At 45.0% G+C, this 25,760-nt stretch overlaps 2 protein-coding genes across 13 annotated transcripts in view; one reads left to right on the forward strand and one right to left on the reverse strand.

The window, feature by feature from the left end:
* The first annotated feature begins 2,295 nt into the window (after positions 1–2,295).
* Positions 2,296–16,758, forward strand: HDHD2 (haloacid dehalogenase like hydrolase domain containing 2). Of its 5 annotated transcripts, none has more exons than XM_035559951.2 (7): positions 2,296–2,436; positions 4,756–4,857; positions 7,365–7,573; positions 10,207–10,291; positions 13,191–13,407; positions 13,919–13,982; positions 15,544–16,758. In XM_035559951.2, the coding sequence occupies exons 2-7, from the start codon at positions 4,757–4,759 to the stop codon at positions 15,645–15,647; spliced, it is 780 nt and encodes a 259-aa protein (XP_035415844.1). In that variant the 5' UTR covers positions 2,296–2,436; position 4,756; the 3' UTR covers positions 15,648–16,758. The 5 variants fall into 5 exon arrangements, with proteins under 5 accessions (XP_035415844.1, XP_035415842.1, XP_035415845.1 ...); XM_035559949.2 differs by having other exon boundaries at positions 2,306–2,436; positions 4,752–4,857; XM_035559952.2 differs by lacking the exon at positions 2,296–2,436 and adding an exon at positions 3,939–3,957.
* Positions 16,759–17,853: 1,095 nt separating this feature from the next.
* KATNAL2 (katanin catalytic subunit A1 like 2) overlaps positions 17,854–25,760 on the reverse strand; it is a 31,050-nt gene continuing 23,143 nt past the window's right edge. For 3 of the 8 annotated variants that reach the window (XM_035559937.2, XM_035559942.2, XM_035559943.2), the window contains 4 exons: positions 23,129–23,275; positions 20,001–20,163; positions 18,831–18,933; positions 17,856–18,518 (listed from right to left, as the gene is read on the reverse strand). In XM_035559937.2, the coding sequence (XP_035415830.1) occupies positions 18,379–18,518; positions 18,831–18,933; positions 20,001–20,163; positions 23,129–23,275 (553 nt within the window). In that variant the 3' untranslated portion in view covers positions 17,856–18,378. Of the gene's footprint in view, positions 18,519–18,830; positions 18,934–20,000; positions 20,164–23,128; positions 23,276–25,760 lie in introns of all 8 variants that reach the window. The other 5 variants (XM_035559938.2, XM_035559941.2, XM_035559940.2 and 2 more) reach the window with 5 other exon arrangements.

The raw sequence follows: 25,760 nt of genomic DNA on the forward strand, positions 1-25,760 counted from the left end.
GAAGTACCTCAAAACTCAAACTGCTCCAGGTACCGAAGTTACTGTTCTTACATGAAATACTCTGCTGTTTTGTTATCACCATGGCGCTTCTCATACCAGCTCTGTGCTAGGAAGTTGTATTTCGGTCTGATGTAGCAAAGCCGATGAGCCAGGGTAACCGGCCAGAGGCAGAGTAGGATCATGCTGGGTTCTAGAGCAGGTAGATCCGTTACAAAGTATTCCTTAGAGTAATCTTTGTGTAATTCAGAGCTGACTAGGATATAGTCTGGATCAGCTATTTTCATAAATGCCTTATTTCATGTTAAGTGGATAGTACTTATGTGGAACAGATAAAACGTGGGTAATCAGAGTATGAGTTGTGCTGTGTTGCACTTTGATCTGTGATGCTTTGGCTACTGATTGTTGAAGTCGCGCTGGCCAGCGGTATAAAAGCAGCAGCAGATTTATTTATTGCTGATGTGTTGGGTTGGAGCACTGAGCTGGTCTGAAGCACTGCCTGCACGTCATTTCTTCTTCATCTGTTTTGACTGAAAACACCGGTTCTTATGAAAATAAAAGCTGGTGCTAAAGATTACAAGCAGCAACTCTGAAGATGGGTAAAAACTGACTTCCCCCTTCCTCCTGTCCTCTCGGAAAGGCTGAAGTCTCAATGCCTGCCTTACAGCCCAGGGAGCATTTCAAAATTGATTCGATGCGTGCAGTAGAAAGGAGCAGTAGTTCTGTGCAGCAGGAATCCTTCACTTGAGGCAAAACTGGGACAGTTTTACCTGCCAGCTGCAAAACAGTGATGCAAAGTGGGACAGCAGCTGGCCATCAGGTTTCCAGGTAATGAGTGTGGAAGAGGGCAAGAAGGTAGACAGCAAACGGGCAGAGAAGGAAGGATTGGAGAGAGAGAGAGAGAGAGAGCAGGGAAGTAACTACACTGCCTCCTCGTGTGGCTTTGAGCTGTTCTGAAGTGCCTGCAGTAACGGGAGGTTTAACCCAGGCAAAGCACTGCTGCCACCTTTTTTAGTTTTCTTTTATAGTAGCCTCCTACTTGCAATACCCGAGTTTTCCACCCTTAACAGCTGACGGTGCTGTAACTGCCCTCAAACCTGGCCAGGGCTCAGGTTCTTCACTAACAGGAACATGAAGGAAAGTTTCCACCTGGCAAGGAGCTGTGCCTGCAAAGCGGCCTGCGCTCCAGCAGTCACTTCAAACCACGAAGAGCATTCTCAGTCATACCTGGCACAGAACTGACGGTAACCAGAACAGAGCAGGATGAAGACTGTGACTTCCCACCATAGAGTAATTGCCGCATGGTTTCTAGGAAGCATTTGGAAACAGAAGAGGCTTTCACAGCAGCAAAGTGCAGTTTGGTGGTTCCTAGCATGGCTGGCTGGAGTTAAAATGAACCTCAGGGGACTCTTCTGAACCTTTAGTGCAACTACAGGCAGGGATAATGGACCTGTGTGCCTGTACAGTTTTAATTAAAGGTTTTGGAGGGCATGGCGATAGGTGAAGGGAAGGGTAGGAAGGCAATGGGTTTGCATGCTCGCAAAGGAGTCTCATGTTCAGTTTGTCTACGACATCTTACCTTAAGCTGCAGTGTTGTGATTTTGCAGTCATATCACCAATTTTGATGTACAACCAGAATGCAAAACTGTGAAGATACATCATTTAATTCACAGCTATACCTTCACCCCTTAGGTAATCCTACTCGCAACACCACGTACAACTTCAAATGTGATTGCATGTAACCTAAGCTCACTTTCTACATGCTGTGTGTCCTGCAGACGAACACAGCATGCTACTGCAGGTGGCCAGTGGCCTCTTGCCACTATCGTAGCCTACAACTGCCAAATGAACGGGGTCGGAAGGGACCTCTGGAGATCCCCCAGTCCAACCCTTGCCCAGCAGAGTCACGCAGAGCACATTACACAGGGTGACACCCAGGCGGGTTTGGGATATCTGCAGAGCAGGAGACCCCACAGCCTCCCTGGGCAGCCCGTCCCAGCGCTCTGTCACCTCACAGCGCAGAAGTGTCCCCTCACACTGAGCCGGGACCTCCCGGGCTTCACTTTGTGCCCGCTGCCTCTCGTCCTGTCACTGGGCACCCCTGAAAAGAGTCTGTGAAAAGAAAAAATCCCTCAGGAAGGCTTTAACTCGGGCACGGACGGCATATGTATAAAATATATAAATACATAACTATTTATACATGGGGCGCCTCGTCGCCGCCCCACGTACTCCACGCTGAGGTGAGGCAGGGGCAGCAGGACCCGGGCTGCCCCGCGCGATGCCTGCCGGGAGCCCCCGAGGGCGGGGCGGAGCCGCCCCTCAGCGCCGCTGCTTCCCGCCCCTCAGGGCCGCTGCCTCCCGCCCTCCCGCCGAGGCGGCGCAGGGCCGGGCAGCCCCGCTCTGTGAGGGCGCCGGGGGGCGCTGGGCGGCCGGAGCCAGGTTGGTGCGGAGGGGTGGGGGGCTCGGGGCGCACTCCGCGCTGTTCCCCCCCCCCCCCCCCGCGGCCGAGTGCGCCCGCCCGCCCTCTGGGAGCGCTAACGGGGCGGACGGAACCACGCGGGGCACGGAAGGGGGGGGGGGGCGTTAACCACGGAGACTTCCCTTCCGGAGAGTGGACCGGCCCAGCTGCCCCTTGTAAAGCGACGGGGTGGGGCGGTACCATCTCAGTTGGGGGGGGGGGGGGGGAAGGTGGTGACTGCGTCCTCCTGCCCTTGGCAGCATGGCGGGAGGGGGGGCGTGGAGTGCATGGGCCTTGCGGGGGTTTCCTGTGGAGAGGCACCCCCAAGGGGGCAGCCCTCACTGGTGGGCATGGGGTTCGTGCAACTGCGACCGTCTTTGTAATCGCTCTTAGCCCTCAAAATGCACTGTGCTGGGCTGAAGTGCCTGAGGGAGGTTTCTTTTGTCACAGTGATAATACAGAGTTGTGAAAACAACAACAACAACAACAAAAAAGTCATTAACGTGTGTAAATATCTGAGGGCAGGGTGCCGAGGGGATGGAGCCGGTCTCTTCTCAGTGGTGCCCAGTGACAGGATGAGAGGCACCGGGCACAAACTAGTTGGGGGATGGCTGGACCAAAGGATCTGGGAGGGCTTTTCCAACCTTAATGGTTCCGTGATCCTATGAAAGTGAAGCCCAGGAGGTTCCGGCTCAGTGTGAGGGGGCAGCTCTGTGCTGTGAGGTGACAGAGCGCTGGGACAGGCTGCACAGCGAGGTTGTGGGGCCTCCTCTGGAGATATCCCAAACCTGCCTGGGTGCCATCCTGTGCAGTGTGCTCTGGGTGACCCTGCTGGGCAGGGGTTGGACCAGATGATCTTCAGAGGTCCCTTCCCACCTCAACCATTCTTTGATTTTGTGAAATTCAGGTCTGTTCAAGTACTTTACATGCACAAGCGTATGTAAAGGGCCTTACAGAGGAGGCCCTCTTCCCGTGGAACTGATGACATTCCTGTAGGAGTTGTGTCAGCTTCTTATCATTGATGCGTAACCTTGGCCTGTGTAGCAACAGGCGTACTATAAAATAAGCATTTTTTTCTTCTTATTGTGGGGAACCGGCAGGGATAACAAAGGTGGCATCTCATAAAGTTCTGTGTGTGTGTCTTGTACCTTAGACATCAAGTTCATGTGGTCTTGATCGCTGATAAATCCATCTGCAAAGATAAAAGTACCATGATGGAAAATTAAACGTAGTAAGGCAAGTTCCGGTCATGGTGCTGGCTATTTTAAGTGTTTTAAAAAGTACATATGTGCTACATGTTGCGTCTGTACCCAAACAGCCCAACAGAAAATCAGAAGGACGTGCAGTGATGACGGACTGGATGATTGTTACTGTGCAACAGGCAGGAAAAAGGCTTCTGTGTTGTATGTTTGCTAAGGAAGGCTCAGAAAACTTGTGTATCAAAAAATATACAGCACTTGCAACACACCTATAAAACAGCAGTTTCTGAAGACGGATTTTAGGCAAGTGACTTGCACGTACCCTCACTGTTTTCTTCCGCTGTGCCTTTACACTTCGAGGGCTGGCTTCTGTTTGAGGCTGATTCTCTTGCACTCATTTGTGTGACAGAAAAGCTGCTCGAGTGCCCCCTCTGCAAGAGGAGGGAGTAACTCTTCTGAGTGCTGATTATCCTGGAGCCCTGAGAACTTCAGGCCAGCAGCAGTCTGCACAGTCCTCGCTGGCATGCAGGCAATCAGCCACTGCACAGCCTACAAATTAGGACACCTGAATTGTGCCGCGGGCTGGATCACTGCAGATCCACCTTGCAAAAATAAAATTAACAGCATCCACTTTTTCAGAGCTTTTTCAGCTTTATAGTCAGAGCCGTGTATCATTGCTTAGTGGTATTGTATTTATTTTTACTTGAACAACAGCACCGGTGTCTCTGGGACTTGCCGAAATGCGCTTGCTGAGGCCTTGAACCAGCAATACCAGACCTAATGATCCTCTTCCCAACAGTCTTAGTTGTTTAGAGAATTTTTGACGCGCACAAATAAAGGCTCTTAAAAAACAAATAGCACCTGATTTCCATATATAGCGTCTTTGGGAAAATACCACCCCATCAATTATGTATTTTTTTTAAACACTGCCTTTTATTTCTCTGTCTAAAGGGGCCCATTTAATACTACGAGTAATGTTCTGAGTAATACCGGGCTTGGCACAAATGAGGCGCTTAACTGAGTTCCTTATTTTTATTATCCATTGTCTGCTAACCAGTTTTCTGTTGTTTCATTTATTTGCCTTTTCCCTGGGGAAGGAAGGATGGCAGCTCGGCGCGCACTGAAAGCTGTCTTGGTGGATCTCAGCGGCACACTTCACGTTGAAGACTCAGCTGTGCCAGGCGCGCAGGAAGCTCTTAAAAGGCAAGCTACCTTTTTCCATTTCCTCTGATAGGTTGTGTTGGTGCTGCTTGCACAAAGACATTTCTTTAAGTAAACGGGCATGAAGATCCTGCCTTTTTATGCTGGTATGGATAAGCAAACGTGGGGCCAAATTCTGCTTTCGTTTACACCTGTGTCAATACCAGGAGAAGTCAGCAAAGGGCCTAGACAGTGACATGCCACCATGTACCACCTGAGCCCCTGCAGCCTTCCTAAGTTGCTATCTAGGTCCTTTCTAAGTCTTTCCTAGACAGAAGAAAGACTTCAAAACCCTGAATTACCCCATTCCAGGTGCTTCAGCTCACCAGATGCTCGGTGCTTTGTTTAGCTGCAGGAACCTGCTCAGATGTCTGAGCCCTTAAACCTGTGGTGAGCTAAATTGGAATAACAGGGAGAACATGGTGGCCTGGTGACTGAGGCATCCTTTGCAGGGTCCTCATTTCAAGTGCTCTTTCAGCCAAGCATTTGCTTTGTTATTTTTAAAGTTTCTTTCTGCTAGTTGGAGAAACATTTGATAATGCAGCCCATCTTTTGTAGGAATTTCGTCGTGTTCATAAACAGGACAGTTCAGTACCTCTTTTCCTTCTCATTAAAAGGAAGACTAAAGAAACTGAGGCATAGTAAAATGATTTAATCGAGCCCTGTTAGTGGCAAAGTAGGCTGTGCAACCCCAGGGATCTCTGTACTCTTTTTTCTGAAGCTGTTTCCCTGGAGAATTAATCTTGCAAAGGATGAAGAAAAGCAACACAGAGAGATGTGCTGCCATGGGGGGGAACAATAAGTATTAGTCAGGAGAGAGGAATAGGGCTGAGTTAAGCATGGGAAATTTTTACTGAAGGTGTATTGACCCATTAAGTTTTTATAAAGCTAGGCTGTTGTTCGGATGGAAAGCTCAGAGGTATTAGGAAACTGCCTTACTTTTCACAGATAATTTCGTGGCAATATTTATTTTTTAAAGATGTAAAATTGCAAGGAACTAGAAACTACTGAAGTGTTGGATATTCTTTCATTACTCATTCCTTCAGTGGATCCGTCTTCCTGCTGTTCTGTGCTGCGGAGAGAACTTGTGCCAGACGAGAGTCAGCATTCTCAGAAATCCGTGTGTGTGTACATACTTTTTTGTGCTTTGTGTATTTATAGATCTATTGTAAAGTGGTGATGCTATCAAGAACAACTCGGTATCTACCCTGGACTCTGCTCACCTCCAAGCCCTCAGGCAGCAGGCAGGACAGAGGAAATGGCTTCTGTAGAATGAGAAGATAAACTATTTTATAAATCCACTGATTCTTCTCTGTCTCGTGCTGTGCTTCTGCTTGATTCCTGCTGAGCTGTGCCCCGGCAGGCTTTGTGCTAGGTTTGGCAAGGGAGGGAATTAGGGAAGGGATAAGGTGCAGGGAGCATCTGGTGCCGTTTGTCAGCCTCATCCAGCTCTCACAGGTACGCAGAGAAGACGTCATTTCACTGCAAAGAACAGCCAGGACTTTTTGCTTAGAGGTTCGAAAAAAATATTGTCTCATGCTCTTTTCTGTTCATCCGTGTCATTGTCCTTCCTAAAGAGAAGCTGAAACGATCAGCCTGTGGCTTGCTTAGGGAACAAATGGATAGATTCCATTTGTAGGGTTACCTTTCAGTATTGAGGTTAAAGGAAATAATAAGTTTAACTTTATTAGCAAACACAGGTATTTTATTTTTTTTTAAATATGAGTTCATAGCTGTGAAAGGTCAGTGAATCCTTCTGCACAACAGAATAAATGAAAAAGAAGTGGCTGGTGCAAGGTAGTCTTCAGTGTTGACCAACTTTATTCTGATGTTCTTCGTGCAGTCCTGGTGCCAGTGTTCGTTTCTATAGCAACAGAGAAAGTGATGGTGGGGGAATAATTAAAGGGGATGTCACTGAAATTGTCACTTAAAATTATTTGGCTGTTCAGTAGCATGTACTATCAGGGTAGGGCAATAATGTGGTTTTATGTGAGGATCATTGTTCCTCAGGAAAGGGAGAAATGGCTGCAAAAGCTGACATAAAATCACATAAATTCTGTACGTTAACTTAGCAGCAAGCTTCTTTTATCAGTTTGTTTAGTTTAGGATGCTGTTGATCCAGAACACAGGCCTGACTTATTTATTACCTTGTTTGAATTAAAAAGCTTTTCAAACTACTTGCAATTAATTGTAGATGTGCTTGATATTGCTGTGAGGATGGAGTTTAGAATCACCATTTTCCTCCAGCCTTTTCCTGGTAGAAGCAAAACAGGGACGTCTTGATCTTGTTCTAGGTAGCTGTAATTCTTGCCATCTGTTTCACATTGCCTTCCATTCCGCGCACAAGCTAACAGCCTTGTTTCTTTTGAGCTGTGGCACCAGTAGTTTAAGATGTACACAATCTTTTCATCTGCAGCCTTTAGACAAACATGCCTTTTTCAAGGAGCTATAAGAAGGGTGTAAATGTAAAGTGTCCTGTGGCAAATTTGTCTTTGCTCTCCATCCATCAGGTTGCGCAGCGCTCCGGTTACGATTCGGTTTGTGACCAACACAACAAAGGAATGCAAGAGAGACCTGCTGGAGAGGCTGACGAAACTGGGCTTCGACATTGCTGAAAATGAAATCTTCACATCCCTGACTGCGGCCAGAAATCTTCTGGAGCAGAAGCAGGTGCGGCCTCTCCTCCTGGTGGACGAGAAGGCCCTGCCTGACTTCACAGGTGAGGTGCTCAGAGAACAATATGGGAGAAAGTGCTGACCCACTGAATAAAGAAACATTGAGCACTGTTTTGTGGAATGACACACATATGTGTTTTGCTAGCCACAATGAAGCCTGAATCATGGACTCTCCCAAGGCATAATGGCCCTTTCCTTCCGCTATTAAACTTAACATTAAGCAGTTTGAAGTTGTGGTTGTGATAGCTTCTTGAGGAATAGTGGGAGTAGGCATGAATTCAGAAAGAACTTGATGCTTTTTATTAATTTCCAGTGTAGAAAGTAATATTTATCACTAGATCATTGGAGATTTATTGTGTCTACCAATGCTGAAATGTTTTAAAGCAAGAATGTGATGATTTAGTGGAAACCAGATGTCCCTCAGTTATTGTAGAGAGATTATGTCCATAAAAAACTAGTACTTCCAGCAGTTCACTTGTCTGTTGTTGGTCTTACGCTGGTGCAGCATGTTTTGTCTTACTGTCTTGTGGAGATCTTTTTTAGGGAATGTTCAGTGTCAAAGTGATCAAAGCGTCCTGTGTGTATTGTTAGGCCAGCAGTGACACGAGTTGCTGAGAAGCTGGTGTGTGGGCACACGCAGGAGGTTAGTTCTCTCTTAATAGATGATTATTAAATGGAAAACCTTGTATTGACCACCTAGCTCTCACTCCATAACAGTAGCACCTAAATGGGTGCTTTGTCACCCTGATAGTCACCTCTAAAGACCCTGTTAGAAGCTGCTTTCCTTTCAGATGTGCCCATTTCCCTCCCACAGCAATAAGAGGAGGAGAAGGTGATCCATGCTAACATGGACACCTTAGGCAGGTGCCTGAAACTAGGACAGTTAGTCCTCAACTTAACTACATCTTCATTTAAAGAGTAGTGAAGAAATCCACACTTTTAACATGGTCAGAGTTGGAATCAATATATTGGGTTGTGAGTGGTCTTTTATCTAGAGCATCAAGGCAGTGAAAATGCGGCTGGCTTGCTGCTGCTTCCTGCCCCTTGCCATATGAACTGAAATCCTCACTGTTGTGTTAATTTAAGTAGGTTCTACTCTTGCTAGGAGCAAGACATGCATAAAATTTAACGTTTCCTGTTAAATTTTAGTGCCATGCTCTATTCAGTAATCTTCGGACAGATAGGTGTTCAAGAGAAAAGCCTCTGTGGGCTGTGAAAGCCATAACACCTGATAATCTCTTCCACCTGTCATCATATCCAGAGAAATAGGCCCCCAGCAATATTCTGTGCTTGTGTTCTTAGGAAAGCTTTCTTGGGTCAGGAACAGCTGAGGCAGCAGCTGATTTCACTGAAGTTAAATCAGTTTAATCTCTGTGTGGTTGGGATCTTTCCATCAGTTTCACAGTAGCTGATGTTAATTCTATATAAAATACCAAAGACAGAGATACCAGAGGAATACATTGGTGGCGTTTTCTGCATTGCTTAGATCTGGTATGGATTGTTTTGTTTCTTTTTTCTGCAAGTGGTTTGGCTCAGATTCTCTCAGTGCTGCTCTTGAAACGTTTAAGTACACTGGAGAATGTTTTAAATTCCTGTTAGTGACTGCTATTGAATTATTCTTGGACAATCTCTCTGCAGAGTTGGTCACAGATGGATGAATGTAATCCATTCATGGTTAATGGACCCAGATGCTTTCGGGTGGTGTCACAAATCCCCGTGACATCTCTGCATGCAACATTTTGTTGTCTGAGCTAACTGAAGGCCATGTGGCATGAGACATCAGCCAGAAGGCTGTGATTACACTCTCTGGAGATCTGGGAGCTTTAGCTGTCAAAGTAAAAGGTGCAGGGGATATGCTGTGTGAAGGCAGACCAAAAATGTTAGCAGAAGTGCAGCTGTTACAAGACTGAGAGAGATTTATTTACAGAGGGTTAAGTTTCTCCTGTAGATCCTACTCTGTAGATGCTCTTCCATCGCTGGTTTAGTTCTTCACAGGCTTTTTAGGTTCATATCTAGTTCCTTCAGAGGAGACGCTTCTATGTAAAACAATCGTGCTCCCCCAGAGCAATGAGGGACACAGGAGGTGCAAGCTGTTCTCAAGGGGACTAGCCCACATTAAAAACAGGCCTTCCAGAAGAGACAAAACTGATCTGGTGAGACAACTTCTAGGCCGTGCTGCAACACCATCTTCGCCACCATAACCAGACAGAGTAGAACAACAGTCAGGCTTTGTATCCTCAGTGACCAGAGGGAAGTGAGAGAACTGGGTGGAACTCACTAATATTCCTGCTTTACTATCTTGCAAAGCCCACGAATGTACATGGGGAGAGAGAGATACTCACAAGAAGTTGTTCAGTGAAAAAAGTAATTTGTAGTCTGCAGCATTGCGGTGGAGGCAGTGGGAGAATCATTGCTAGACAATCACTGACCACCCAGACACAGAGATGTGTGCTTTGTGAAGGATGGCACAGTCTGTGTACATCAACACCTTTTCCACAGAGACTTTCCTCATTTCTAAAATAGATAAAACTCCTCTGCAAGATGTGTCTGTCTGAGAAATTGCTCGTTTTTGCTGTAAAGTGATTGATTGCATTTGTACTTGCTGACTGTATCGCTGAGTATGAACAAGATTCGGTTCACTCAGAATAACCATTGGTACCACGTTTTGATTTTCCAGGGATAGCCACTGAGGACCCCAACGCAGTGGTCATAGGATTGGCTCCTGAGCACTTCCACTACGAGATGATGAATAAGGCCTTCCGGTAAGTCAGCCTCTCCTCGTGGCCTTCTGAAGGGTGGCTGTCATGTGCTGCGTCCCTACAGTGCAAGGAAATCCTTCCATATGGGGAGAAGAGGCTGGTAGCAGCATCGCCATTAGGTAGTGAGGATTGTGTCTGAGAGAACCTGTGTCTGAGAGAACCTTTGTGGATTTGGGGCCTTAACCGTGAACTTCAGGCAGTCTGGCCCCAGGTTTCATAGCTTTCAGGCTGCAAACAACCTACAAAAGTGGAGCCGCGGTTGTCATTGAGGTGAAATGAGTTAGCAGTGCTTCAAGAGGAAGGACTGCTGCTGTGTTCAGAGCTGACTCTTCAGGGCCCACATCTTAGGGGGAAGGAAATGCAATTGTTTCTGAAGCATCTTGTCCTTACAGGACGCTGGGCTATGGATCTCATCTGGTCTGTGTTATATCTAGAGCACTGTTTGTCTGCAGACTGAGCGGTGAGACAGGTGTGAGCTGTCAGGGACTGGTCACAAGACAGGACGCAATGGTGCGTGCAGAGGTGCGAGGCCGTGCATCGTGCTGCTGGTGTCAGTCTTGTTTGGTCTAAAGGAAGCATTGACTCCTGTCCGTGTTCACTTCTCGAGCCGTATGTCATGTCCATATGCCTTGTCCTTTACTGCTCAGCTAATTAAGTCCCTTGGGATTTGCAGTGCTCACTGCAGAACGTGAACCTGATTAAATGCAGATACCTACAGTGCAGATGTCTGTATCTGAGCTGGTGACCTGGGCTCCTGAGGGAGAGGGGAGCTGCTTGTAAGGCATCATTCATTTTCCCTCCACTAGTGCTTAAAATAGTACAGATGAGCTGTGTCCTAGACGTGCCTTTTCCTTTTCACTGACAGTGAAGAGCTCAGGCTGACTAATTGCCTGTTAGGCAACTACTTGGTTGAAACCCAACATTAGGCTAGGTAAATCTAACCCAAAACTAGATACACGGAGTGAGGCCCTTCTCTAGGCACCATTTGGAATTGCTGAGACCAAATTTCTGTTTTCATATACGTGGGATTTTGATGCCACATTTACAAGAATTCTCTCAGGTGAGATCTTTCCTGTAAACAGCTGAATGTAAGTGGTTGTAGTGTCTCTGTCAAATTAAATTCTTCTGTGTCCTGGAGGCATCCTCCCACCATGAATGTGTCTGACTGCTCGGAGATGCACATGCCAGCTCTCTTGTTATGGAGCTTGCTTTGAAATGCATTGATCCAATAGAAATATTTAGTGATAATTAAGTGAAATGAAATATTGTCATTTCTGTATTGCTGAGAGTACCCAGGCTGCTCTGCAGACACGTGGAAAAGAACAGGCAGCCCCCAAGGAGCAAGCAGCTAATCTGAGCCAGCCTCTGTGAGCAGAGCCACGTCAGAGCTCCAGAAAGGCAGTGAAGGGCCAAAACAAGATTTTATTTTCTTAAGGGCTTTTTTGTTTTGTAGATCAGGCAGAGTTGAGGAGAAAAGAAAGCCGCCTTTCTGCTCTGAAGGTAACTGCCAGTGGTTCCCTTCTGTTCCCCAGCCTGGCTGTTTCTGCTGTGCTTGTTACGTTTCTACCTGTTGTGATAAAGACTTGAGTTGTCTGCAGTACCTGAAGAAGGTGCCGTAAAATCCAGCAGGAGGCGTTTGGCAGTCACTACCTCAGCTTTTATGGGTGCTGTTTGGAGGGCTTTTACTGAACCTGATGCTGGGAGAGGGAGGACTGTGGTAATGTTGCTGGGCTTGGTCGTACCAGGAGGATTCTTCAGCCCCAGCTGCTGCCATGCACATTTCCCTGTGCTACAGAACAGGTAGCTGCTGGGTCGGCTCCAAGAAAAGTCTAGCAGGCAGGCAGCAGAAATGGAAGAATCAAAGATTCTGGAGGATTAGGTCCAGAGCCTGTGAAAGCAAGCTGTCTTAAACTTCTCTTTATTACCCTGTTGTCACAGCCCCATTGATCCAGGCACCCTGTGCTAATGAGACACTCCCTGCCACAAAGGTTTGACAAGGCAAAGGTTAGAGAGAGCCCTCAAGCAGGCGTGAAGTGAATTGGCAGGACTGACAGGGTAGTGAGGCTCAGGAGCTGATTGACATTGGTGGAGAAACAGCAGTTTCCTAGTTATTTCTGCCCTTCCAGTTCTGTGACTCTATGATTTTCCCACCCACTCCAGACAGTCCCATGTTCCGTGTGGGTTTTTAATAGGTAGGCAGCTGGCAGGCAGGAATGTGAATGTGCCCTTTCATGTAACTTGTTACAATTCGTCCAACTTTAAGATACAAAATTAAGATAAAATGATCCGCCTTCTACTCAGGATTCACCTGAACACCCATCTCTGCTGGAAATATGTAGCCGTTGATGTGTTTGGCTGTTAGAGGAGATGGCAACAACCCTAAGAGCTGCTGGGCTGACTGCCTGCACTGTAGATTTCCTGCAGCAGCATCCTGAAAGCACAGCCGTGTCTGCAGTCCAGGCAAGGAGATTAAGGCTGTGGCCATCCATCTGCCACCTACGGTCACTACCTATGGCTAATGCATTTTAAAATATTTGCATGGGAAAATCAGATGGATCCTAATGTTAGGATGTTGGCCTTAACAAAAGGTGAGGTTGTTTAGAGTGGTGAACCTAATTGCATTACAGATTTTAAAAATAGAGATATTATTTTAAAAAGTTATCTGTTAAAATCCTCAAGATAGCAACTCCTTTCTTTGCGGGAATTTTTTATTAGCTGTTTCTGGACATATGAATGGAAGGAACTTTACTTAACTCTCCACATGAATGCTAGCTTGATGGAAGCCCCATTATAATTTGGGTCTCCGTGAAAGTTTTGTCATCAACTTAAAAGCAGGATTCGGCCTTCCGCTGTAAGTATCTTTAATATAAGTTTCATGTTTTCTTCTTCATTCACCCTTTAGGCTGATTTTGGACGGCGCTCCTCTTATAGCTATACATAAAGCCCGGTATTTCAAGAAAAAAAATGGCTTGGCTCTGGGACCTGGTCCTTTTGTAACTGGGCTGGAATACGCAACAGACACCAAAGCAACAGTGGTGGGGAAGCCGGAGAAAACTTTCTTCCTAGAAGCTCTACGAGGGACCAGCTGTGCCCCGGAGGAGGCTGTCATGATTGGTGATGTACGTGGAGACCAAATACCTTGTCACCTGCCTGCTAACGTAGTGTGTGTAGGTGCCTCCCAGGTGGCCTGACCCGATCTTTCTAAAAGCTTTGTGATTAAATGAAGGGTGAAAGCTGAAACATCAAAACTTTCATGATATAAGGTGTAGTCCGTGGGGTTAGTTCTCTTACTTGAGTGACTTCTGGAGAAGCCTTAAGCATCCTGCCTGAGGGCATGTGAAGTCTGCTGACAATCAGCTCGTGCTAATGAAGTGTCTCTGATGTCCTTTCTAAAACCACCCAGTGACTTAACAGCTCCATTCCTGCATTGATTAGGTCTCACTATTTGATTAGGCAACAGCACATAGCAAACCATTCCTGTGACAGTTTGCCTAATAGGTTGCTAAGGGATTTGACTTGGTGTAGCTGCTTTTAAGTGGCTGGTCAGCGATGTGCAAGGCAGAGAACGTTATGAGCCACTCATTAACATATTACATCTCTGACCACGAATGATCTCCCGTTCTGTTGCAGGACTGCAGGGATGATGTTGGCGGGGCGCAGGATGCGGGCATGCGTGGGATTTTGGTAAGGACAGGTAAGTACTCGATGGCACAGTCATTTCTGGGGACAGTGGTGGATTCCATGACCTTGTCCTGAGCACTGGCAGCCCGCATGCCCAAATCAGAGGGGCCTGGGTCTAGCCCTAGGCATTTTTAGAGGCCTGCCTTCCCTGGGGTTTGGTACACCAAGGATCTGCTAGGAAGGCCTGAGCGTGTTTATGGAGCAACTCCTTTTGGGGTGAATTCAGCAGATAGATTTCCTCAGCTGCAGCTTTACAGCCTGTCAAGCAGTAAATTGCAATTAAGTCAGGATAGGCTGTAGGTTATGTTTAATGTTTCAGTGACAGGGCTAGAGTGCAGACTCTGACCTGATCGCAGGATGGTATGAAGTGATGGGTGGGAGTGGTTGAACACGTAGATGTGAATCTTTTTCAGCGACTCTAAAATCCTGGGCACTAGTCAAAGAATCTAGAGAACTGTTATTGTGACATCTTAGATTGCCAAGATTGGCCATATCAATGTAACCTCTGCTCGTTCAGGAAGTTTGATGACATTCCCTAGTAATTACATGGGTACTTATCTGAAGTGGAACCTTGAGCAGCCTACAGGTATCATGAATGTTACTGATACTGTGATAGAACCACCTCTTTCTGAGGGGCTGTTGTGGTTTAACCCGGCCGGCAGCTAAACACCACACAGCCATTCGCTCACCCTCCCCCCTCCCTCTCTGGGATGGGGGAGAGAAACGGGAAAGTGAAGCCTGTGAGTTGAGATAACGACAGTTTATTAAGACAGGAAAATAATAATAATAATAATAATAATAATATGTATGAAACAAGCGATGCACAATGCAATTGCTCACCACCTGTTGACCGATGCCCAGCCTATCCCTGAGCAGCCGGCCCCCCACCCCGGCTAGCCACCCCTATATATTGTTCAGCATGACGTCAGATGGTATGGAATACCCCTTTGGCCAGTTGGGGTCAGCTGTCCTGGGTCTGTCCCCTCCCAGCTCCTGCTGCACCCCCAGCCTGCTCGCTAGCAGGGCAGAGAGAGGCTGAAAAGTCCTTGGCTTGGTGTAAGCACTGCTCTACAACAATTAAAACATCAGCATGTTATCAGCGCTCTTCTCATTCTAATCCAAAACATAGCACCCTGCCAGCTACTAGGAGGAAAATTAACTCTGTCCTACCTGAAACCAGGACAGGGGCTCATGCCACATGGTCCAATATGCTAAAAACAAAAGCAAGTAATCCTGCTTTTTCTCATAGAAGTCAGAAGGGAAGATGATAGCATTATCATTTCAAGAACTTACATTGCTGAGTAATCAGTGAGAGAATAGCACCAGTATAGCACAGCAGATTGAAACCAGTGCATAAGCACCTCTGTGCTTGAGTTGGAGCTGCCCCTTGGCAGAAACTTAGTAAAGTTCAGTGTTTGTTCGGAAAAGACCTGTGAGATGTTCGTTGCAGGAGAACAGTAGATGGACATCCCATGTCTAGCTGTTACTGACCCCAGAAGGTTGCTGTTTTCAAAGGGAAAAAAAGGATGGCCCAAGGAGCTTGGTAAATGCATCTATTTGTTCATTTGTTACAGGTAAATATCGACCAGGAGATGAAGACAAAATCAATCCAGCTCCTTATTTAACCTGTGAGAGTTTCCCAGAGGCAGTGGAACATATCCTAGACCATATGCTATGAGAAATGGAATATTTTGAAGAAGCGGGTATTTCATCATTTCCTTTACTCTTGCTTCACAAATTAAGGTCACAGGATCAGTGCATGCATTGGATCAGAAACCTAGCCCTCAACTCCTTCCCTTCGGGTTGGGAAAGGGAAGAGAATTGGCACGTGGCCCCAGTGCAGTCAGAGCAAAGCCCTCTTCCAGTAGTAGTTTCATGAGGATGTGATTAGGGATCTTAGATGCTCAGCAGGTAAGATACCCAGCACCAGAAGAACTGCAACACAGCTGCTTTCATGCCTGATGTAGGGAGCATGGCAGAGAGTTCTGTTTATTTTCAGGTTTCAGGAAATGACTGATGAAAAAAGTCCACTCTGAAAAGTGTTGAGTTCTTCTGCTGAATAAGCTATACTATAAGTCACTTGAAATACTCAAATAAGTAAACTGCAAAGACTAAAAGAGCATTAGACTGTAGCAATTTCACCAAGTATGTCTCTGCTCTAATTTAAAGGCAATTATCAGATCTAGAATTGACTTTTAAATTAAAATATTATCATTGTTAATAATAACTACTGTTAGCATCTTTCCTCTCATTAGAGCAGATCCTGTTTTTTGTTTTTCAAATTTTACATAAAATTAAAACTGTCAGCATTTTACAGATGTTTTAATTAGATGTTGTTATTAAAAAGAATGGTACACAAACAAAAATCTGGTATTAAATGCCTTAGAGACTGTGAATTTTTTAAGATAGACTTCAGCAGGGTCCTATTAATGCTACAGTTGCAGAATTTCACCACTGTTATTTTTTTCTTTCTTTTTACTGTTATGGGAAAAATCCTTCGCAAGCCATGGGGACAGATTCCAGTTCTTACACAGTTGGTTAGCAGAGCTGTAAAATGAGATTTAATTGTATAGTATGCATTGCTTCTCCAGTGTGCTAAACCTACCAATATGAACCAACTTTGTAATGATGGTAAATAGCTTTTCTGGTCCATTTGCAAACTGTAATAATCAAAGTCCTTTACAGTTGTTTTACAATGCTCGTGAGTCTTAAATTATTAGATTGTAATTATACAGTACTGGAGTATTAACCTTATTGAAAATATAGTTTTGTGTTAATGAGCCATGCTCCTTATTTGTTAAGAAAAATCATTGTGATGAATGAAAGGGAAGCTCTCCTTACATGAACGATGGTCTGTCTGCAGTCTCAGTTGGTGGGTGGTTACTTACCTTTAGATTTAATCTCTGTCAGAGAGAAGAACGTGCGGCCTGAGGGAGCTCTGCAGTAGAAGTGGGAGAATACACCCCCCCCAGAAACAAAAGCCATCTTTAGATACTGTTTGTGTTGCATGCTGTATAATGACATAAAAGGTACTGTTAGACACCCCCTACACACACGCACACCCACATCACCCAGGAAGAAAGCAGCGCTGAGAGGCTTATGTCTCTGCCAAACGTACAAAAAAAGAAACCAAAAAAAACCAACCCAAATACATGATAGCTGGAGGCCTTATCTTAGGTGCCATCATAAATTGTAACCTACTGTTGTGAATAAATTCACACATCTAACGTTCTGCCAGCAACTCTGAGTCCGTGTTTGTTGCCTGGAGTACATACAGGAGGTTTTTGGCCTGTAGTCAGAGTCAGGTTAGGGAAGTGAGAAATCTCTAAGTAAAATCCTGTGAAGTAATTTCCCACAAGGACTTCTGACAGTGTGAGACAATACAATGCTAGAACAAAAGGAGACTGTCAGTTCTCCAGAGGTCCAGGAGCATGCTGGAGAGCATCGTGGCACTTAGGAAAGCAGTGACACGGAAAACCGTGCAAGAGGGAAGGTAAGAGGGGGACAGTGATGAGACCTGAAAGCCTGAAAAAATGACTTAGAATTTCCAATAAAAAGCTTGATAGGCAACTGACTGGTTACCTGGCCATGATTATCAGCAGAAAAGTCTCCAACTTGGGTAATACTTACCGCAGCACTGCACAGACTCACCTTTTTTATGTGAGTCACCTCACATTTTATGACTGACTGCAAACCAGTGGGTTACCAGCAATCCAGTTTCTAGCCAGATTACCCTAGATGATGCTGATTTTCTACAATGACTCCGAATTCTTCTGATCCCTTGCACTTTTCAGCTTGGAAACATCCCAAACCAACTGGAAAGTAATATGTTTGGCACATCAAGATGATCTTTAAGGTCCCTTCCAACCCAAACCAGATGAAAACAACTAACAAAGTTTACCAGGCACTATTAAACTGAATTTCATTGAAAACAATCACTTTTGCTTCATTAAAAAGGCATGCAAGCCTCTGTTGGTAGAGGTGTGCTGATAGTGGCGCGTTAGTGAGTCTCAGAAAGGGACAATTACACTAACCATCTAATTGTTCTTAGCAAGCTTTCCGCTCCAGCTCTTGTACTCCAAACCTGTAAACAACTACCATGAAAAAAGACTAAAAATCAATCAAGCTTTAAGTCTTTATACATAAAGTTAAGGCTAGAGTTTTCATTACATAGCAACTGCCATAAAGAATATTTTTGAATGGTCATTGAAAATGGCTAATAAAAACAAGCCTCCCTCCTCCACTGCATTTTCAAAGTAAAGATTTCTACCTGGCATTTCTCACGGCATTCTCTCCCAAAAACAACAGCACTTCCTTCTCCATCACCATTCAGTCCTTTGGAGGTGACAAAGATGCCATTTTGGATAGCAAAAGTCCTTTAAGTTCTCAGTCTTTTAGGATTTTTCTCTTCAAACTGACTCAAACTCTCTCTGCCAAGCTGTGTACTTCTGGCTCAGCTTCTTTGCCGATGGCTTGGTATGGGCAATCACATCCAGGAAATCTGCTGTTGTGATTGTGTCCAGTCGGATCACAGGTAAGTTACTGCTACCTAGAGAAAATAGATCAAATATCATTATTACTACCAAAAGGCGTTCTTTTAAGTCTAACACACGACTTACTATATAAAAACAGCAGAATGAACCTAGTGAGATAAAGAGAAATTCATATTTATGCACAGATACTGACATAAAAAAGGGCTAATTTTCAGAAACATTAGCTTCGGTAAATGTTTTAGAAATGGAGAATAAAACTTCTCTAAGCAGATAATAGAGCTCCACCTGCTGGGGTTAATGCAATTTCTAGAGTTAGAGCAGTAGATCAGCATTTCCCAGATCAGATTCTCTAATCAAAGCTGTGGTACCTTGCTGATGGTTTTCAAGAGCGTCGAAGATTTTCCTCACTGGTCTCATGGCTGCTTCCTTGCACACGAGTTTAATGTCTGAACCAGAGTACCCATCAGTTTCCTGTGACAGAACCAGGATGATAAATTACAGCTTACAGCCTTACAAATGAGACGACAATGGCATTTACAAGCATATATATTTTATTTGTATTTTTATAAAGTATTTGTAAATTCTATTTCTGTCAGAAATACATCATAGAATATAGAATCAGGCTATCCAGAGTTGGAAGGGACACACGGGGTCCTTGAATCTGACTCCTGGCACACATCATGTATGTACAGATAGATACATATGTAAGTATGTACATATATATACACCCTGGTACACACCCGTTCCCCACACCAGTATTACTGTTTGCTCTAGCTTTGAATGCCCACAATACTTTTCAGGTGCAAGGGAAATACCGAGCGTTTTCTTTCTAATGACAATTTTCTGTAGGTCAACTAAAACTCCCATTTCTGTGTCTGTTTCTGGCTTTCCTGTTAATAAAATAACTACGTTTCCTCATTTATAAAACAGAAACTGAGCGGAATTGTCTCTGAACAGAAGTAAAAAGAGACAACTGGGCAAGCTGTAGATATTTCCAAAGAACTGAGGATGTTGCAAGGGGCTAAATAAAGCAAGCCTGATTCCTAGTGAATCTCGCCCTTGTCTGAAAGCTGTTTTCTCCTGCTGCAGTGAAGCTGTGACAAACCTTCCCTACCCAATTAGTTGTTCATTACCCCAGTGAATTGGAAGTGCTCCCAGCCCGGTGTGAAGAATGAGAGAACATACTATTGCTGTAAGTCTCCCTGTATTTAAGGCTGAAAAATTGGCCCAACAGAGAGGATCAGAAAACATGATTTTGCAAGCAGAGCTGTGTGGAACCAGTGATTTCCCCAGTCAGGTATGTACCTGCAAAACACTCAGCCCTGCCTCTCGCTAATTTCTGGCTGGCCTCAGGCAGACCCGAGGTCCTTCCCCTAGCTCTGTATGTTGCGATTGCTGCATACAGTGAGGTGCTGTCCTTACCCTCTGCCCTGGACCTCCTCCCCCATGACACAATTCTATTGCTGTTGATGGTACATGTTACTCTTGCTTATGTTTCCCACTCTGAAAGTCCCCAAGCTGCTGCAGTGCTGTCTCACCTGGCCCAGCAAGCTGTAGTCCAGGTCTGTTCTCAGCTCCACTCCTCCACTGTTGCTCAGAGGGGGCAGCCAGTGCTGGATCATCGCCTGCCGCGCCTCTTTACTTGGAAGGTCGACCAAAATCCTCTTCTCTAGCCGCCGCAGCATGGCAGAATCCAACTCCCTGCAAGCAAAGCAGAAGAGGAATCATTTCAGTGCATCTCTTTGCAGAGACACTTTTCACAGGAAGCTCCTCACTGCAGGGACTGACAATTTTCAACCCCACCTGTAGCTGTGCCAACCTAGTTTTGAAAAAGTAGATTAGTTATCAAGTGTGTTCCTGTTCGCTGTCTTAGCAATACACTGACTTGTGACAACGAGGCTTAACAATAACTCGTAAGTTGTAAATTGTAACTTGAAGTTGCAGCTATCTTGTGTGCAGCATGTCCTGTCAGTAATAACCTCTTGGTTTCAACCTTTGCTGTTAAGGAGACACTGCAGCTTGTCTGTCTGGGGTAATATGTCAGGACTAATTAATTGCTGCTTTGTAAGGGATTCTTAAAATATAGACAGAAACACAGACTTTCAATCTGGGATGCAAGGACCATGTTTATGGCAGAACGGGAGCTTGATCTGAGGCTGCTCCTGCCATGCAAATTATATATCATACAGCCCCAAAGGACAGTATCCTTGTAAAAAGGAGCTTGTGAAAGATGAACAGGCTGGATCAATGTGCCAATGAGCCAAAACCTCTGTTGACATCAGCTCAGATAAGGTGTTTGGCAAAAGCAAAACAAAACAAAAAAAAAATAACACAAAATACAAAAGACTGAGAATACTCCTCGTTTTTACTTGTTTGTGATGCACAAATAAAGCCTGAAAGAAAAAAAAAAGTTTGTTTTTTTTTTCTGTTCCTTTCTCAAAGCATTTCATGACCACCTAGATGAAGTCTTTCTAGACAGCACCACAGATTCTGTCAGTTTGCAGGAGTCCTGGTACGCCTGGCATGCCAGCTCCGCAGATGCACATCCAAGTGGGTTATTTAATCTAGCCTTCTCCCAAGTGTTCTTCAGTTGTCTGCATCTAACAGTGACATAACTGAACACAAATTTCTACTCTGGTTCATCTCTTGTTACTCATATAATGGGAACAATCTACAGGCACCCCAATCATCCATAGAATTTTCAAGAAGAAATAGCAGCTACAAAGTATTTACTCATAAGTCTCCAGTATCTTCCAGGAGCTGCTCTGAGCTATTATCCTTCCAAATGCAGTACCAATCTTTCTCTAGTGGCCCCATTTTCAGTCACTGAATTGTTATTTCAGTTTAAAATTTAGTTCCCCATGTCTGCCAAGAAACTCTCATCAAGGAGCAACTCTCCACAATGTGTCTTGTGCAGAGAGGAAAAAAAAGGAGCCCTAAGCACCATTTTCACCCCTGTCAGCTGAGCAGAAAGAGCCAGCTGCTGGAGGACTGCACCTGCAGTGTAGGTACACTTAAACCTGCCTCTACCTTTGATGATATCTTGGGTGAAATCCTTTTGCCAGCAAAGTCAACATACAAGCAATACTTCTTGTATAAAACCCCCCTTGAATTTACAGGCAACTGACTGCCAGCTCAGGACAGACCTGGAGCACACCAACAAAGCTTATTTCTGTCAGCTTTGGTGACTTGTCCTTATTTTTAACAGTATCTTCTACTGGCTCACAACATAAGAAAAGGAAAAACGGCCTCCCAAGTAGGTGCTGTCACTCCGCTTAGTGGGATCAGAAGTGCCTCTGTCCCCAGAAAGGACCTCTCAGTTTTGGAGAGTTGAGTCTGGCTCAGGATGATCGACAGGATCTCACACGCCAACAGAATTCACTCAGATCCTTCCCAGTACTTCTAATCAAGGACTCCGAGGTAAATACCAGAGCTTTGCTAATCAATGGCTGTTGGTATATTGATACCGCTACTGAGATTTCAGGCTGCTTAAGAGGCTTGCAGTGCAGCCCTGGGGCTTCACCCTACGCTGTGTGATGCCCAGTGCAGCACCTCTCACACAGGCTGCAGAACAGGCACAGGACCGTATTGGTCCCCCCTCCCTTTCCAAATGTTTATTTCAGCAACTTCTCAGAATTGCTCTGCTAGGCTAGAAATTAACTACTCTGCAGCTGACCGTCCCCTTGGCTGCTATTTACCCACATTGCCTTTCCCCATGTACACAAACAGAGCCAAATTCCTCAGGGTTTCAGAGGTGCCCACGCAGGTACTCTAACTGCTCTTGCAGGAAAAGGACAACCATAGCCACAGTCCCCGCAAACACCCCACGAATCCACCAAATGTGGGCATTTTCCACCACTTCAGAGCACTATTGGGCTGCCCCCTGAAATCACAGCTTCACGACCTCCCTAGCCATGCACAGAGGAAGCAACCTTGCCCTTAGTTGATAAGAACATAGCAAAAACACAGCGCCCAAGAGGCACTGGGCTCCCAGGCAGTATTTCCAGCTGTTCCTCCTACTGCTGTGTTTTAGTTCTGCAGAGATGTAAGCAGTGAAATAGAGGTCTAAGAAGTGATCATAACACAAGGAACTGCTCTGTAAACGAGCCCACTGATACATACAAGTTGCTGTATTTACCCAGAAAGGTTACAGTGACCCTGCTTGTTGGCTTAAAGAGGAAAACAAAGACGTAATATTTTTGTTATCTTAAAAGTATTTGTGTGCTAAATTGTTTTGTTAGTGATAAAATGCAAGGTTAAGTGACAACAATAACCAGAACAGAATAACAAGCACTGCGCCAACCAAAATATTATGGGCTATTATTTCAGAGAAAAGTATTAAGAAATGCTCGTGGAAAGAATCTCTACAGGACCTACGGAAGAGGGTGACTTGGGATCTCTCCCAGGTTGACATCACAAGGCATCATGCCTCATTATCACTGCCACATTTCATAGAGGTAAACAAGGCAAACAGCTCTTTTTGTTTCCAGAAGGAGGAATATTAGTAAATGCATGAGGCAGAAATTAAGAGACCTCAATACCTCCAGAGGTGAAGCCAGAAACAGCAACAAGAGCTCACTGATAATTAATCCCTGCCTACTGGGATCATCACTGCAGTGCAGAAGAGGAAAAGGCACCAAGAGCAGCAAGCTTCTCATCATCCCACCTCCTGTCCTCCCATGCAGGCGGCCTGAGCAGAGCCACTACAGGCTGATGGTTTGTTCTAAGTCCACGGCTTCTCCTGGGGCTTCCCCACACTGCGCTCAGCTCTCCTTCCTCGCTGTCCTCCACCGTACACACCGGGCACGCACTGCTGGGAGTGAAGGGAAGGGCTGGCTGTGGGGTAATCCCAGATGTGATTTTGGGTTTGCAGCCCACATCCCCTTACCTGACCTTGGCTGTGTGCTGAGGGATCTACCACAATCCAGCTCTGGTGGAAGGGAAGAGTCTATCAGCTGCCACCAAAGCTTCACCAACCCTGAGGGTGGGGAGGGAAAAGCAAGCAGCACCGCAATGGAAGTTAAATACACTAATACATTAGGAAACATTCACTGCGTGGTTAAGGACCACTTTATTTCTTCATTAACAAGGCCTTTATGCTACGTAGTTATGTCGACTTGTTTCAACAAGGAATTTGTCAATAAGAAGTGCCCGGCTGATGAGCAGGGGGAAGCAAGGCTGGGCAGCAAGCACTGCCTGAAGAGGAAGATCAATAGCTGCAGTGCAGCTTAGGACAGCATAAAGAGCTTTGTTTAGGCTTCTTTTCATTCATCTAAAAGCAGCTTGGTAGTTGTTTTTTTTTGTTTGTTTGTTTTTGTTTTTTATGATCAATAAATATCCAAGTTAAACAAATCTCTTGAAATCCAGCTTAATACCAAATGTTTGCAAAAACACAGGGCTCTGCTGTGCGTCCGCGAGGTCTGGATTGTAAAAGGAGGTATTTTGAAACCTTTGTTACAAAATAGCCCTATGCAGCTCAAGTCTGGGGTCCCACAGTGAGACTGATGGTAGCCACGCACACGAAAATAATCCATAAACACACAGGTGAGATCTTTAAGGGGGGCTTAAACCCCACCAACCTCTCTGGAAACAAACACTCCCAAACTCCTCAAGTGAGTCAGCCTCAGTGATGATATAAGATGCTCCTGGATTTCACCAGATTTTCATCTTCCTAAAACACCTTTCTAAGTATATCCTCATCTGCATTTTAAAGCATCAGCATTTTAAAGCATCTCCACTCCAGGCACAGTTCTGCCAGACGTTCATAGGTTGAATTAACTTTGGAGAGGGAAAAAATCCCACCTGCCCACCAGCAAGGCTGAAGAAGTCTTAACAAGAAAATCTAAGCTCACAGGTATCAAACTTTCAGCAGTGGGAGCTGGCTTCTCACAACAGCCCAGCTCCCACCCTTGTATCAACACAGACTACCATCCTTCTGTGGGAGTAGTTCCTCCAAAATAGAAATCTTTTCATTTTGGATCTACCTTAGAAAAACTGTCATTTTCTTGATGTTTCGAGGGAGCAATTTTGCAGAAATTAGCACTTCAGAGTTGCAAAATGATCCAAACCCAAATGTGTAAAACATTCAAATCTCTAGCCTGTAACTTCTGCTCAGCTTTCCAGAAAGAGTTTCAGTTGCATAAGACAGATGCATGGTAACAAGACACAAAGGAATCTTTTTTTCTGCAGAGGTGTACAGAGAGAGAGCAGCCCCATGCTTGCATTAACACATCTCCAAGATCCCTAGATCCAGCATCTTCAGGCCAGTTGTGCTCTTTGAACTCTTCCTCTGAGGGTTTCAATACCCAGTTATACCAGAATACTGGTATTCAATACCCAGTTTTTCTTTTCAAATCAGTGGATCTTGTAAATACTTCTGATTCTTTTTAATACTGCCATGTTGCAGCGTCACTCATAAGGCTACTCAGAAGTTAATTTAAGCAAGAGACCACTGAAAGGTGCAATGCATTGCTCAGAGTTTCTCCTTCTAGAAGGGTAACGATGGTACAGTAACAAACATTTGTAATGTATTACTAATGAACCACAAAGAGATGAATGGGTTATTAATGTATTAATGTCCTTTCAATCTTAACTGTTCACACACACAGTAGCTATTTTTTTCCAGCAACTTCTCATACAACTGTAATATAATTAACTCCTAGTCTTCTCAATGCCTTTCCTTGTGCGTCACAAAGAAGAAGTGTGGTTGTACATTACACACAAAAAAATATACACTGAGGCTTTAAAAAAAGTGCTCAAAAGCAAGCATCTGTGGATACACACACTGAGTCATTTGAACACGGACACTTCCTATGGTCAGCAACAGCCTTCTGATCACAGCCCAGTGCCCCCAGCCAGTTTTGGATGGCCCTGTTCTGTGGCTGTCACACTTCAAGAACAGGAAGGAGCATGGACAAAAGAACCCTTCATATACCTATCATCTTTTTGCAGATGTCTGCCTCCAAGATTGTCCCCCACCAAACATAATTTCCACAATTTACTTCACTGCAGTTCCCCTCTGGCTTTCAATGTACCAATTTCTCTGTAGAAAAAGGTGCTCTTCCACTGAAGATTTCATGGATCCGAAGCCCAGGGACAGGGGGAATTTCAGGGCCAGCAGAAATCCACAGAATAGTTCCAGACCTCTGAAAGCTAGCTCCAAAAACAAGTTCATCATCAATTTGTTTCAATTCCCTGTACAGGTGTTGGCTCCTACTCTGAAAAAAAGGTTAATGAGCTACAAATCAGACTATTAAAAACAGCTGTGCTTGCCCAACAGCCATTACTTTCCCCATGTA

This window comes from Cygnus atratus, chromosome Z (assembly GCF_013377495.2).
Source record: "Cygnus atratus isolate AKBS03 ecotype Queensland, Australia chromosome Z, CAtr_DNAZoo_HiC_assembly, whole genome shotgun sequence".
Lineage (NCBI taxonomy): Eukaryota > Metazoa > Chordata > Aves > Anseriformes > Anatidae > Cygnus > Cygnus atratus.

What these genes read in the sequence shown, in the direction of transcription:
- HDHD2 (XM_035559951.2), top strand. Translation starts at nt 4,757, where the DNA reads ATGGCAGCTCGGCGCGCACTGAAAGCTGTCTTGGTGGATCTCAGCGGC. An exon ending in AGGCTGTCATGATTGGTGAT is followed by an intron (nt 13,408 to 13,918) that starts GTACGTGGAGAC and finishes GTTCTGTTGCAG; the next exon opens with GACTGCAGGGATGATGTTGG. An exon ending in TGGGATTTTGGTAAGGACAG is followed by an intron (nt 13,983 to 15,543) that starts GTAAGTACTCGA and finishes CATTTGTTACAG; the next exon opens with GTAAATATCGACCAGGAGAT.